This window comes from Haliotis cracherodii, unplaced genomic scaffold (genome assembly GCF_022045235.1).
Source record: "Haliotis cracherodii isolate W230 unplaced genomic scaffold, xgHalCrac1.p SCAF_12, whole genome shotgun sequence".
Taxonomy (NCBI): domain Eukaryota; kingdom Metazoa; phylum Mollusca; class Gastropoda; order Lepetellida; family Haliotidae; genus Haliotis; species Haliotis cracherodii.
In genome coordinates this window covers 2,242,428-2,258,062 of record NW_027266267.1, presented here as the reverse complement: position 1 = coordinate 2,258,062, position 15,635 = coordinate 2,242,428, and the positions used below count along the sequence as shown (strand labels likewise).

At 41.0% G+C, this 15,635-nt stretch overlaps 1 protein-coding gene across 2 annotated transcripts in view; it reads left to right on the top strand.

Moving 5' to 3' along the window:
- LOC139458102 (uncharacterized) overlaps positions 1 to 9,845 on the top strand; it is a 33,008-nt gene extending 23,163 nt beyond the window's left edge. For both annotated transcript variants that reach the window (XM_071239416.1, XM_071239415.1), the window contains 6 exons: positions 2,963 to 3,123; positions 4,583 to 4,633; positions 4,765 to 4,983; positions 5,442 to 5,546; positions 6,746 to 6,899; positions 7,484 to 9,845. In XM_071239416.1, the coding sequence (XP_071095517.1) occupies positions 2,963 to 3,123; positions 4,583 to 4,633; positions 4,765 to 4,983; positions 5,442 to 5,546; positions 6,746 to 6,899; positions 7,484 to 7,827 (1,034 nt within the window). In that variant the 3' untranslated portion in view covers positions 7,828 to 9,845. The remainder of the gene's footprint in view (positions 1 to 2,962; positions 3,124 to 4,582; positions 4,634 to 4,764; positions 4,984 to 5,441; positions 5,547 to 6,745; positions 6,900 to 7,483) is intronic.
- Positions 9,846 to 15,635: the final 5,790 nt, after the last annotated feature.

Genomic DNA, 15,635 nt, shown 5'->3' with positions numbered 1-15,635 from the left:
TATAGATAGCTGCGAGCTTCACATGTGAGACTGATTGAATACAGCACCTTACATTTAACTTAATATAACACAATGAAGACTATTACCACAGTTAACTATTATATAAATATTGCGGAAAAAATGACAAAACTTACAACTATACTAGCCACATAAAGAAACTGTGCACGGAGAAAATATATTCTGGATTGAAATACAACACAGCAAGAACAAAATGATGCAGACGCTGTAGCAGCTGCATGATCGGACCATTAGAAAATGTGAACGGGACCTGAACAACATTTGTTACGATGACGTCAGAAGATCAAAATGGAGTAGGGGGTCAAACGACAAAGTCACAAAGTCAATAACGGGTATGACCACCCTGTGCGTGAATCACAGCAGTGCATCGGCGACGCATGGAGTCCACCAAATGGGCATGGAAGGCCTGGGGAATGGCTTGCCATATCCTCCTCAAATCCTGTCCCAAGTCACGGACGTTATCTGGAGGATGTGGAAGACGACGCAGACGGCGCTCCATTTCATCCCACACATGCTCTATTGGGGAGAGATCTGGAGAATTTGCAGGCCATAGCAGTAACATGGTATTGTTATGGTGAAGGAAATCTATTGGGACCCTAGCCGTGTGAGGACGAGCGTTGTCCTGTTGAAATGTCAATCCCGGGCCATGACGTTGCAGGAAAGGAATGACCACAGGCCTCAGAATCTGATCTGTGTAGCCAACACCGGTGAGATTGCCCTGAACAACAACCAAAGGGGTTCGGTGCCGTGCTGTTATCCCACCCCAAATCATCACAGAGCCACCTCCAAAACGATTCCTCTCCACAATACAGTTGCGTGCATAACGTTATCCCAAACGCCGGTAGTCACGTTGGCGCCCGTCACTATGGGAAATGTTGAGCCTCGATTCATCTGTAAAGACAACATTTCTCCACCATATTCGAGGTTGGCGAACATGATTTCGACACCATCTTAGACGGTTGACGCGATGACGGTGCGTCAGGCAGGGCGTCGTGGTCGAATCCCGTACTGACGTAAACGATTCCTGACAGTGTTGGGATGGATACGGCGCAGTCCAGGAATTGTCTGGGACGTCGTTACTGCCGTTTGGAACCTGTGTCGGAGATGTGTAAGTCGAATCCATCTGTCCTGTCTTGGCGTCGTTACTCGGGGACGTCCTGAACGTGGGTGGTCGGCAACGTCATTTGTGTTCTGATAACACCTCACCAATGCTGATATCGTGTTACGATGGCATTGGAAATGTGTTGCCACCTGTTGTTGCCTCATTCCCGCTCGGATCATTCCAATGGCTTCATGACGTTGTGCAGCTGTCAATCTTGGCATGATTTGCTTGTGATATGCTTGTGTCTGCGCCTGAGAAGTTTTGAACTTTTGAATGACCACAGATCATGCTTTCCAAAGTGACAGCGAATTTTGAGTTGCACATGCTGTGTACAGCTGCACAGGATGCACATGCAGTAACACATTGCACGTCCATAGGCCCCCATCAATGACGTCATATCGCATGGCACGTGCATGAGCGCTTGAATGTCTCCAATAATTGCTGTGTTCAAACCTATATTTCATATGTGGACGGTGTGCCCTTATATCTATATTTTCTCCGTGCACAGTTTCTTTATGTGGCTAGTATATATTGTATAACTCTCTTAATCTACGTACACCATGACACTTACGACACTCACTCCCCCCCCCACCCCCCCACCCCCACCCCCCACGAGGTGGACAGGCAGACTCTGTGTTAAAACAGTGACAGTCTCTCACAAGCTACACATTTGTTACAAGTGTTGCTTAATCTGTTCAGGTCGGACACACACATAAAACGCTTACCTAAGCGTGAAAGTGTTTGGGTGTTTTCATCCTTTCCCTGTTATCTGAAGTGAAGTGAAGTATTCAAATTGTTCAAGGGCGCATTTGCCTTGTGGAACACCTAGATCCTGATTATAATGGTCAGACAGGGTTCAACCCAAGCGAACTTGGAAGGAGGAACATTCTCTCATGTCCACATCTGATCAAATAAATCTACAAGCGTCTCAAAACATTATGAGCTCCCATTGAAGATTCGTGAGTCAACGTTACGCCCAGTTTGATTGCTATGTCCAATTATCTGTCAAGAGATGATCACTCAATACTTGGGGGCACGGGTGGTCCATCGCCTTAAGGCGCCGCGATTCGCTGTGCAGAGTTGCTTCCCTTGGGCACGCCAGAAACCTATGATTGTGGGTTCGAATTCCGGTTCGCCCCGATTATGTTTCAAGATTTGTCAGCACCATACCCATTCTCATGGGTTTCATCGAAGTGGTAAACGTCTGAGACCTGCATCACTTCGGGCTTTCCTCCCACATTAACTTGACACGCCGCGATATAACTGGAATACTGTTATAAGCGGCGTTAAACCCAACTCGCTAACTCACTCACTCAATACTCATTTTGAAGATATGAAGAAAGATAAATTTGTTGGTGTGGTTCAGGTTTTGTGTTTCAGAGAAACCAACATCAACGATTAAATTGAAAGAGACCTCCAAGGATATCAATTCAATGCAGGAGAATCTGCACATGGTATCACCGTGTATGTGTTTAAAAAAGCATTGTCCAGCTACGTGATGTAACGTCATCTCGCAGTACAGAATACATTTCCTTTCTTGCTGCCAAATTCTTTATTGCTTGTGCGTACGTTCATCCAAAAGTGTCACGGAGACGGTTGTCCCATTCACTTTCTGATTTCATGCAAAAAACGTCAGGGTCTTTCCGAGCGGCGTGAACATGTCAAGGTAACAGGGGATTTCAACTGTGATCTGAGTGGAAAACTGTAATTTGAAGACGAATGGTGCTGTACTTCTCAGTACGCCTCATGATAACCTCGACTTTGCTCTTTCTAAGTAAAGTAAGAACTCCCTTACTTTTCTGATTATTGTTTGAGAACTAACCCAACTCATCACAAATACAGTTACAGGATGCTACTCTTTGAGCCAGTGCCCTCAACCACCAGACTCCCGTTCGCTGCCGACACAGGAAAGCAGCCCACGGCAAACTGGTTCCCCGACCTTTCACGACCAGCAATGGGATGCTGGGGTTACATTCTACCCCGGGCCCCCACAAGGTTGCAAGGTAAGACATGTCATACTACGATATAAATCTTGGTTAGAGACGAGATCGTTTTGACTGGGCGCCGCCATTTTGTTTGAAGCAAATGAAAATGCAAGTGATATGAGAGGCGGAATCTGATTTATCAGTAGGAGGGACATAACTCGTAATAGCCACTGCTGGCGCTCCGATCGTATTCTTGTATTGAATCATTGCTTATAATTCTCAAATTTACATTTTTTGTTCAAGACGTCATGATTATTGATGTGTAGGGAATCCATGCATTAACATCATTAAATAACTTGTTACTCAGATGCATAAAGTTTAAAACACTAGAATATGAAACACTACCACACTATTAAATAATGATGATATTAACATTAAGCACTAATACTTTTGCAAATGTTGTTGTATCCGGATTCAGTCGTGTTGATCTTGTAATGTGCATCTGAACACGTTTTTGAGGGAACAAACTGCATCTCTTTGTCAGAAAAAAGCACACCTTCGTGAAGTGTAGTTATGTTTATATTGATGATATATTATACCTATATTGTTTTCTTTTGTACAAATGTATCTGTGCTGTTGCATCTTCATTGCAGCGAAATACTAAGCCAAATCGTAACAATTATTTCTCGGCCATGCCAGTAATGCTGCACACTGGTATATTTACATGTAAGCATGTGTCAGAAATCAATTGCCCAATAGTGAGGAGAGTTTACATGCAGATATAGCGTGTACATGCGTGTAGTAGGTCACAGCATTAAACACAGCTACATATGTAGGACTGGGTTGTTGTAGGGCTGTCCATGTAATTGTTGTGTATATAGTGAACCTGTCTGGTAAACTCTCCTGTACACCGTGAATCTATGAGGTAGACACCCCTTGTATATAGTGAACATGGCCGGTACACTCTCCTGTATATAGTGAACATGTCAGGTAAACTTTCCTGTATATAGTGAACCTGTCAGGTAAACTCTCCTGTGTATAGCGAACCTATCGGGGAAACTCTCCGGTTAATGGTGAGCCTCTAAGGTAGATACGCCTGTTAATGGTGAGCCTCTAAGGTAGATACTCCTGTTAATGGTGAGCCTCTAAGGTAGATACGCCTGTTAATGGTGAACCTCTAAGGTAGATACTCCTTTTAATGGTGAACCTCTAAGGTAGATACTCCTGTTAATGGTGAGCCTCTAAGGTAGATACGCCTGTTAATGGTGAGCCTCTAAGGTAGATACTCCTGTTAATGGTGAACCTCTAAGATAGATACTCCTGTTAATGGTGAGCCTCTAAGGTAGATACTCCTTTATATTTTGAACATGTTAGGTACACTCTCACACATTTTTTTCTGCTCTTTAGTTCATATGGTTTTAGAAGGTAAAGGTATTCGAGAGACAAGGGAATAAAATGTATGATTACACACTAGTTAACATCTACTGACTTGACAACCCAGCCAACCTACGTATAAATCTTGGGTCTACATTTTCAGTACGTTTCATGGCGACCAAAGAGGACAGAACAAAGAAGGCGGACATCGCAGGTATCAGTAGACAAATCATTGTTCGAAACATAACAGAATAGAATATATAGTAATCAAACTCTTGCATATGGCTGAAGAGCTGTCTGTGTAACTAATATATGTTCAACATTTGCATCTTATTTTCCTTTCAGTTACACACTATGCAGGAGGTTAAACGACTCTGCAAGAAATTGCTTAAACACAGGTATGACAAGAAAGGGAAGCTGATACGTGCGAAGATCTTGATATTTGGCCCTGGCCGTGCTGGAAAGTCCTCCTTTTGTAATGGCCTGAGATCAGCACTGAAGGATCCTGACGAACTTTCCAACTACTTCTCAGTTCGAAATTTCGACAGTTCATTTACTAGCACTGTATGTACTTTCCCTGGAACAAATCTTCAACAATCCCAAATTCTTCTGACTGTTAAATCTCCACATGTTAATTTCATTAACATATATTCATACAATGAAATATATATTGTGTTATTTTTTCACATAACTTTTAGGTATTTATTAACAGTATAATAACCTGTTACATCACTAGAAAGTATTTACAACAATAATGACATATACCTGCATTTTACGTTTCTGAAACGAATTCATTGAATTCGAATCCATAAACATTCATGATGTTTATCTTGCCAACATGCCAAAAGTGTTACTGTAACATAAATATTTTTGTTTTTTCAATTGATTGTAAAGATATCATAATCTGGTTCATTTCATAACGGAGTGTTGCACGCTCGAAGTTTTCATAAGAAATTTACATTGCATGTGTGAAAGGGATCAGTGGACTCCACTATAATCATGTTTAAACCTTTATTTTACAGCTCCAATCTTCACAATACGGAAATCACTGGATTATTGACATGCCAGGAATATTTGAATCCAGTGATTTCAGAACGGAGAATATTGAAGCTATTGCATCAGGCAAGGTACGCTTTGATGCCCGGGTAAGCACGACATTGTGCATTCATAGACGAATAGACATGTAAACACTTTAATATAATCATTCTTCAAAATCTTCTGAGATTCATATACTCTTCAAAAAATGAAACTGTACATGCATAAATTTGATGACACCGGTCCCGATCAATTTTGTATGGTAGAAATTTAATTTAATTTTTGAAGTCATCATTAAATTTTAATAAATTATCGAGTAAACATGCATATTGCCCGAAAAGTCATGTTGTGACGTCGCGACTAAGCAAGTCACCCAAACGCAGCTGCAATGCCATAAACGTGCAGCATGCAATTTTCTGAACTGTCGTGACAATTCCTCTGTCAGCAAGGCAAGGACAATGGCTGCTGACACAAATCAGAAAAAGGCCACATCTATCAGAAGCACAACGCATCAACGCAACGGCCGACTGCAAGCGGGTGAAACACAACAGCATGTGGCGCAGGTGATGGGTGTGACCAAATTGACCATCTCTAACTTGTGGAGACGTTACAACACCACCGGCAACGTTCGAGACAGGCCAGGGTCAAGACGACCTCGCGTTACAACGCCTGGCCAAGATCGCTACAGCCGGACACGACACCTGCGGGACCGTTTCACCAAGGCGACGTCAACAGCCTCACAAGTACCGGGACTGCGTCAAATATCGGATCAGAATGTTCGAAATCGTCTGAGAGCAGCCGGTATTCCAGCCTGGAGACCTGTACGGCGTGACATCCTTAGGCGCATCACGTCCTTGAACGTCTGCAGTGGTGGCGTCAGAGAGTCACATGGCCTCAAGCAAGATGGAGACGTGTTCTGTTTACAGATGAGTCACCGGACAGCACTTGTGAGAGCGGATGGTGCTCTGAATGGTCTACGCTACCGAGACGAGATCCTGCAACTACCCACTCGCAAGACATGTCCCCTCTTGAACATCTGTTGGACGTGCTGGATCTTCGTGTCCGTCGACGTCAACCACCGCTACATACATTTCAGGAACTATGGTGGCGCTGGAGGAGGAATGGCAGAACATCCCCTGGACTGTTATTCGGACTTGGAGGTGATAGCAGCTCGAGGAGGCCATAATCGTTACTGACTTTCCACCTACCCCGGACGTCTTTCAACCCGTTTTTGTTGCAATCTTGATGTATAGGATTTTTTAAGAGCATATATACATTTGTTTGTTTCAAGATAACTAAAATTATGGATGTGAAAGGCGGCCTATCTCAACAAGAGGAATGGAAGGACGTGTCATGTGCTGTGCTGGTTCTCCATCATGGCATCACTGTGGATGAAGAACTGAAACGTCAGATAGATGCTGTCATACGATTAGGGGGAGATGGCGGTAAGTTTAAACCTATGAAAAGGTCCCATGTGAATTCGTACGTCGCAGTACAGGGTTTCCCTATTTTCCTGTAACTGTGTTACCTATCTCAAGTTAGCTGACTTTTTTTCTCGTTGTACAGCATGCTGCGCCTGCTGAAAACCAAACAACATACCTATGATGCCTCCTAATTAAATGTTTCTAACAAATGATATGGAAGGGCAATGTGATTGAGAGAGATCCAGATTAACGCGGAGGTTAATTGAGCACTTGCACATGTCTCAAACATGTTGTATATTTGGTTTAATTAATTTTGTTAAATAATAGATCAATAAATTACTTCCAAATTAACTTTTAAGAAATACCTATCAAACAATTGATCATTTATCTGTTCAGGTTATATAATTCTGAAATGACGTATTCCATGTATGGTGTAGAAAGGAGACTTCAGATTGGCGAATGTAAGCGGTCAAGGTCACTCCTTTGAAAATATGTATCCACACATGATCAGTCGGATGAGCTAGGATGTTTTCTGTAGGTCATTAAAGCATTCTATAGAGGGTTGTGAAATTCCGCCTGTGCTGATTAAATGTATCGTGTTTCAGCCCCGTCCTACCACCTGGTCCTGACATACCTGGATGAGTATGACCGGGAGTTCAAGGACACAGATAACATCCCCAACCTGTACAGTTCACCTCGAGTACAGGAAGCTGTGAAGATGATGTCAGAACAAACTGGCATTCAACCATGCTCCATCAGTTACGTGAGGAATTATGCAGGGGAAACACAAACACACACCAACACGAAGCTGCTTCACCTGGAAGCTCTTGACAGAATCATCACCTCTGCAGCTGACCAAGAAGGGACGATGATTTCAGACGTCAGTAGAACATGTATGGAGACGGAGCAGTCGGCTGGGCCGTACAAGTCTTTATCTCCACTGCCGTGACATTTTTTTTCGCTGTGACATATACATACATGCCCTGCGAATGTAAAACCGGGCTCGTCTATAAATATGTAGGCACAATCATCCTCAGTACATTACACATCAGTGTTCTTCGCAATGAGACTCAAAAGTTGTCCTCAAGATGTCTTAAAAATTGATTAAATAATGAATATATAAATAACACTATTGAGTTTTTCAGTCTCGTAAAACAAAAAGCTAGTTGTGAATTAAAAGCTCAGTGCTACACATATCCTTACATACGCGATGGGTGCTTAGTGTAAAAGTCCTGAAGTATATTTAAATGTTCGAATATGTAAATCGTCAAATAGTTTGAAAAATATTACAGAACTGTCTACCATTCTGTAAACATAGTATTTGTAAGTTGTGTTTCTTCGCATATATTAGAGCATGTTTTGGACCAAGCGAAAATAATTCCACCATTAGTGTGTATTCCAAAAATTATGGACACAACTGAGCACTAATAGGGTGCTTCTGTACATATGACGTTATTATAGAACGGCAGGAAAATGTGATGTCTTGAGATTGGCGTCGTAGAACTGAACCTAACACGGTTCATTTATTGTTCTATTAAATTCTTATATTTTAACATGCTATGCTATTTACATATTTTCTCTTGATATGCTATTACCGCTTACTCCTTCCAGCCAAACTACTCAAAACATTAGAATAAGCGAATGCTATTTCAGTCATTATTTTTACAGAAAAACAGTTCGCCCCTAATTTCGTTTAAGTATAACGGAGACAAACTGTCCAGTGAAGTATATTACATGCGTGATCTGGCATGGGGTGTGAGACGAACTGATCATTATAACTAGTTGTCAACTAACAGATATATAACGATTTAGTCCGAATTCCTCCCTTTATTGAATATTTGTTTCATTGTCATCATATAAACATATTTTGTGTCATGTGCTGGAATATAGCTTGTTTGTTTTTTCACTTGTAAATTTGTTCAGTCACAAAAAAATAGAAATCACGCTATGAAACACCTATTATAATAAAATTGTTCTTAAAAGTTGAAGATCAAACTGACTTTTCACACGGAGCTCACCACTTTACACTATCAAACGATTCAGAGCACATTGGATTTACATTTTTCTAACCTGGGTTGATATAAAAAATGATCGTTACTTTGTTGAGACATGGCTGTTAACCTATTGCAGAGTCTTTGCTGCTGAGACCGCCTCCGTGGTCTCGTGATAGAGCGTCGCCAGCCGCGTCATACAATCGCCAAACCCAAAGACGTTTAAAGGTTCTAATTGTTGTTTAGCTGCCTGGCGCACGGCATTAAGGGGCTAAAACAAGGACTGGTCGGCTAGGATACAGTATACTGTGTCTTAGTGGGGTGTTCATGTTTAACTGCGGCATGGTCACTCAATGGGCTAGCACTATAAATCGACATCAGTTTGGACTAGTACAAGCAGCCACACACATGTACGTGCATGCACGTCGCTATATAAGAGCAATAATCTTGGACGCGACGTTAAACCCTATTTCACCTGACCACTTCTTTGCGTCTGACCACCGTCGTTTCCCGATCTAATGGCACTGATACAAGTGACAGTGTGGGGATCAAGATCAACAGCGTATATAAGCCGTGTGACTGCTATCTTGAGTATTGGTAATGTAGTTTAGTGTATAATGATTGTTGTTAATATTTAATGCTCGTGCTTCTAGGATAATGTCCTCGCGGTATGCAACACTTCATATACAAAAGCTATAAACATTGTTTAGTTAATTTACTTAATTACATACACGGCCTACTGTTATGGTTGTGTTGCTGTAGAGACGCCAGCTAGATGTGTTTGTCACAAAGGTGACAATGACAAACTTTTTTACATTTACCAAAATGAAAAAATACAACAACTTTAAATGGTATCCTTTATTCAATAGTGACCAATGCTTATTAGAGATACGTTTGAAATGCATGTTATACCCGAAATACAATGATATTTTCTTGATATAATGGGTACCACTGGATGTATTGTCGTTGTTTGTTTATGTTTGCCTTGAATAGTTTTAGTGAAAATAAATTGTATTAGCTCAGTGCATGATCTTTGTCATACCTTAACGATACGTGGTTTGCAGGGGAGTTCCTTTCCCAGATCCAAATGTTATAATTTGGTATAAGTCAAATTGGGGAATTGCATCGGAAATCACTTTGGTTACTGGTAACTCCACATCAAACTTACAGGAGTCGGGAACCGTGAGGACGACGGGCAAGTAGACTAGCAGCGCAAAGTCGCCGACGCACAATCGCACAATCTTCCCTGGCTGTTGTCACACGTTGTTGCCCTGGGCGTGGTCGATCTCGGGTACGTCCCGTCTGCGTATTGTTGAGTGGAACAGAGCTGTTGATTATGCCCTGCTTCACCAGGATAGAGGAACTACCTGTAGCTTTATCACCAAGAGGGGGAAAAGAAGTAGTAGAGAGTGCTCTGGCTAGTTTAAGGAGCTATTACCATACTTAACTCAATTATTTACCTAAATTGAAAGAAACGTAGGTTGAAATACACAACATTTACATTCTGCTACATTTGATCGTTCATAGATAAAGTACAGTGCGACGAAATGTTTTATTTGACAGCTTTATGTTAACTGTGAGCGAACAAAATATATATCTTATATGTCTTATATCCGAGTGAGTGAGTGAGTATGGTTTTACGCCGCGTTTAGCAATATTCCAGCAATATCACGGCGGGGGGTACCAGAAATGCGCTTCACACATTGTACCCATGTCGGGAATCGAACCCGGGTCTTCGGCGTGACGAGCGAACACTTAAACCACCAGGCTACCAGACCGCCCCTCTTATATCCGAACATCATGACAGATATGTTAGAATTGCACGATTATGTTTAAGAAAACGTACTCTTTTTATGTGGCGAAAATAAAGTTAACAAGTGAAAACACGAGTGAGGGGGCTACACGTACACATACCAAAAGGGGGCATAACTCCGCAATGTTTACCTGTAACATTGTCCATTGTAACTCAGAACACGTCATCAGTAAGTGAGTGAGTGAGTTGGGTTTAACGCCGATTTTAACAGTATTCCAGTTATATCGCGGCGTGTCAGCTTTATGTGGGAGGAAAGCCTGAAGTGATGCAGGTCTCAGACGTTTACCACTTCGGTGAAACCCACGAGCACGGGTATGGTGCTGACAAACCTAGAAACATAATTGGGGCGAACCGGGATTCGAACCCACAATCATAGGTTTCTGGCGTGTCCAAAGGACGCAACTCTGCACAGCGAATCGCGGCGCCTTAGACGACTGGGCCACCCGTGCCCCCAGAACCCGTTATGTCCGTGGTGAGATCTGCTGTGGCTCAGGACAATACATTCTAGTATAATTTTGTTTATGTGTATCTAAAAAGTTCCAACACAGCTATCAATTTTGATAACCACACCGGTTCCTTTTCTGGGACATTGAATGATTGTCATCCAAAATGTCCTGACGACATTTTTCAGATTTGGTGATAATAAAGAAGAATGACCTATAACAATCCCGAAAGTGTCATTTGGCCTGTTGAAACCAAGTTCTTTCAGATTTTATCCCAATTTATAAGTAACGTTAAAATCGGTACCCAAAAATTGACAGTATATTACCACTATATGCGTTCATAGTATAGAAATTTTCAATTAAAAGAACAGAAGGTTGGGCTAGTAGTAGATAAGTGATAAGTATCCATCCACACATCCACATTTGATGACGTCACAAGTGCACCTAGTAACCTCACGTGACTGATGACGTCACATAACCTTGACCTTGGGGGGGTGGGGGGTGTTGATGTTGTTGTCATGCGATCAATGACCTCGTATAACCTTGACCAATAACCTCGTTTAACAGTTGTATCAACAAACCATTTCCGGACAGTTGAAAGGAAAAACACTTGTGTAAACACGAGATTGTTTTGAAAGGAAACACTTAAATCAACGAGCGCGTATTTGAAACGTCTCCAGTTACTCAGATTATTTTTTATCAGTTGTATCAACAAGGCATTTCCGGACAGTTGAATGGAAAAACACTTGTGTAAACACGAGATTGTTTTGAAAGGAAACACTGAAATCAAAAAGCGCGTATTTGAAACGTCTCCAGTTACTGTTAGTCGAGTGAGTGAAGGTACAGATTAGATTTTATCAGTTGTATCAACAAGGCATTCCCGGACAATTGAAAGGAAAAACACTCGTGTAAACACGAGGCTGTTTTGAAAGGAAATACTTAAATCAACGAGGGCGTGTTAGAAACGTCACCATTTACTGTTATTCGAATGAAGCTACAGATTATTTTTTATCAGTTGTATCAACAAGGCGTTCCCGGACAGTTGAAAGGAAAAACACTCTTGTAAACACGAGGCTGTTTTGAAAAGGGAACTACTCATATCAACAAGGCCGTCTCCAGTTAGTGTTTGAGAAAGGTCACATGTATATGAAAAAAAAATATATGAATAAATGCAGGAGTTGGTGATAGTTTTTTTCATTTACCATGGAGGAGTCAGCAGTACACACATCCATGACTCGTTCCACCTCAACCGACTCATGGAAGCTCTTTGGAAAAAGAATACCCAAAACAGAAGCTGTCTTTTTTTCTCAAATCGTTATCATTTATATCATTTATATCGTAGTGATAACATCGTGAATTTGAGTCTAAACCAAACCAATTCCAACATGTGGACCGCATTGCTCAGTTCACATACTTCCTAACCCAAAAATCAAATCTAAAAGAGTCACCCTTAACCCGCATGTGTTATATAGATAAACAAGCCAGTGGTTTTAATTGCATTAAAGCAGAACGTTTTAGACACACAGAACAAGTTCAATATTTTTTTCCTCTGCTGTTGAGATGGACGACTGATTCCCTCCCCAGCACAGTTGAAAGGAAACACTTGTGTAAACACAACTGTTGTGAAAGGAAATACTTGAAAAACAAGGGCGTTTCTGAGACCGTCTCTAGTTACCATTACTCCAGCCCTACTGTAATTTGAATACACCTGGTTTTTTTACCCTATAAATAACAGTGTTGTGACCTAAAATACTGCATTTGGTCTCTCTTGGTTCATGAATGAACATTGTGCTTATTCTCTATACCACAGAACTTTTTGGTCTCAATTTGGGAGAGATATATTTTCTGTGTGAAGGTAAGAGTTTAATTTTTTTTTATTAATAGACCATATCTTTTTAAAAAATGTATTTTAATTATACGTTTTATGTTATTACAGGTATTTCATATCATAGTTTCAATTTTTAAAAAACCCATTATCTGAGGATGTATTATAATTGTGAAATCATCATGTTGGCTTCATTAGTCTACACAGACATACCAATCTATTTTTATTTATTTTTAATTATTTATTTCAGAAAGATAAAAAGTATTCCAAGAACATTGTTTGCTAGACTTTATGTAAAAACAAAATAATGTCTACCCCATTTACAACACCTGTGTATACATGTGAGTTTTGTCAAAAATCCTACAGCAACAAACAGAACATTGTTAGACATCAGAGAAATTGTGGCCCAGCTTCCAAACATTTTGATTGTCAAATATGTTCCAAATCATTCAACCGTAGTGATAGCTTACACAGACACATAAAAAGTCAACACAAAGATCCACAACCATCTACTTCTACTTCTACCTTTACTTTTACTTGTCATACATGTTCGACCACTTTCCCATCTGTGAAAGATCTCACTAAACACAGGAGACAAACCCATTCAAATCAACTAAGTGGTGGAGGGGCGGCAGCTAAACGTAGGAAAACAAATGTAGATAATCAACAGTCATGTTCCAGACAAGCAATAAATGAAAATGTCAGGGGATTTGATTTTATTCCTCAGGGCCAAGAGGGAAATGATCCCTACTATTATTTTGTGAAAATTCAACCTGACATGATTCATCACTTGAAAACAGAAATTGAAACAAAACATAGTATTAAATGGGGACTTTGTACCCAATTTAGATTCAGCAAAACAAACTCTGATGGTCTGACTACATTTAGTGAGCCTTACTTTAGAACCAAAATGTCTCCAGCCACCCAAGCTGATGATTTGGATGCGTTGTACACTGAAGTCATAAATACAATCATGAAACTAATGGACAATTACGAAGGAGATAGTTCAAACTTAAACTTTGAAACTGTGTTGAGCGTGAAATTATCCGTGGTCAAATTTCAACCCTTTCGCGGAAGTTCATATCTTCCCCTCCCCCCTTCGTTAGAGAAAAAACACTGCCTGTTAGACATTAAAAATGTGGACGGCAACCTCTGTTTTGCCTATTGCGTTTTGGCTCATCTGTTCCCCGTTCAGTCTCAACTAGTCAGAGAACAAGTGAGTCACTACAAGGACAAACTACACGAGTTGGATTTGAAAGGGTGTGAATTTCCTATGAGTCTCAGTCATATTTCAAAATTTGAAAAAACAAACAATGTAAGTATCAATGTCTATGGTTTTGACGAAGATGAGAACCAACAGCATGTCATCTTTCCATTACGAATCAGTTCAATAACGTCCGAAGTACCCAAAGAGCGTCACATCGATCTCCTCCTGTTAACTCAAGAAGTAGAGGAGGAAGACGAACCCCCACTGTCTCATTATGTTCTGATCTCAAGTTTGCCAGCTTTGATCAGAAAAACCGGAGACTGTCACAGCAAATTCATTTGTCGAAAATGTTTGTGGTCTTTCACCACTGAAGACAGACTACAAAGGCATACCCCCTACTGTTATCACAAAGCACAGCGAATTAAAATGCCTGAACCAAACAAAGCTTTTCGAACATTTGGGTTGGGCCACTATGCCAAAACAGTCAAAGTCCCCTTTGTGATCTACTGCGATTTTGAATCCGTGTTGTCACCTTTAGAACATAATGAGACACCGGGGAGGAGAGGAAGTCACCACCACGTCCATGAGCACATTCCCTGCGGTTACAGTTATCAAATTGTATGTCGGGAACCCGACATGTACTCGTTTCCATTGAGAACCTATAGCGGGGAATGGGCTTCAGAGCATTTCATGACGCATCTTTTGGAGGATTAAGATCAAATCATGGACATCTTAAATCATCCCGTGCCCATGACATTAACAGATGAGGAAAAGTTAGCTTTTGTTTCGAAAACCCATTGCTATCTTTGCGGGGAGAAAGTACAGAAGAATGAGCGACACATCGATCATGATCATTTGACGGGTCGAGTCAGGGGTCTTTGTCACAATTACTGCAACGTCAACTACAACGAAGCCAAATTTGTCAATGTCATTTGTCACAATGCTTCGAGGTATGACAATCATTTGATTCTTCAAGCAGCAGAACTGTTTGCCGATCGAAAGTTGACGTGCATAGGTCAAAATTCGGAACACTTCATCATGTTTCAAATAGACCAACTTCGTTTCTTGGACAGTTTCAAATTTTTAAACACCAGCTTACAAAATTTGGCCAACAATTTGAGAAGCAAAGGAGAAGAAGAATTTGTCTATTTGGCAAAGAACTTTCCCGAACATGTGGCATTGCTGACTCGAAAGTTACCCTACTTTTATGAGTATGTGGATAGTTTTGAAAAATTAGATCGAACAGAATTTCCGAGTCGTGACGACTTTTATTCTTCCTTATCGGAAGACACCATTTCTGAACGAGACTATGCCTTCGCCCGTCACATTTGGGAGACTTTCAAAATTACATCGGTGAGACAGTTCATGGAATTGTACGTTGCCGTAGACACTTTGATTTTGACCGATGTGTTCGAAGCATCCCGTGACATGTGTCTGAGCTACTACAGATTGGACCCGTGTCAGTACTTTACTCTCCC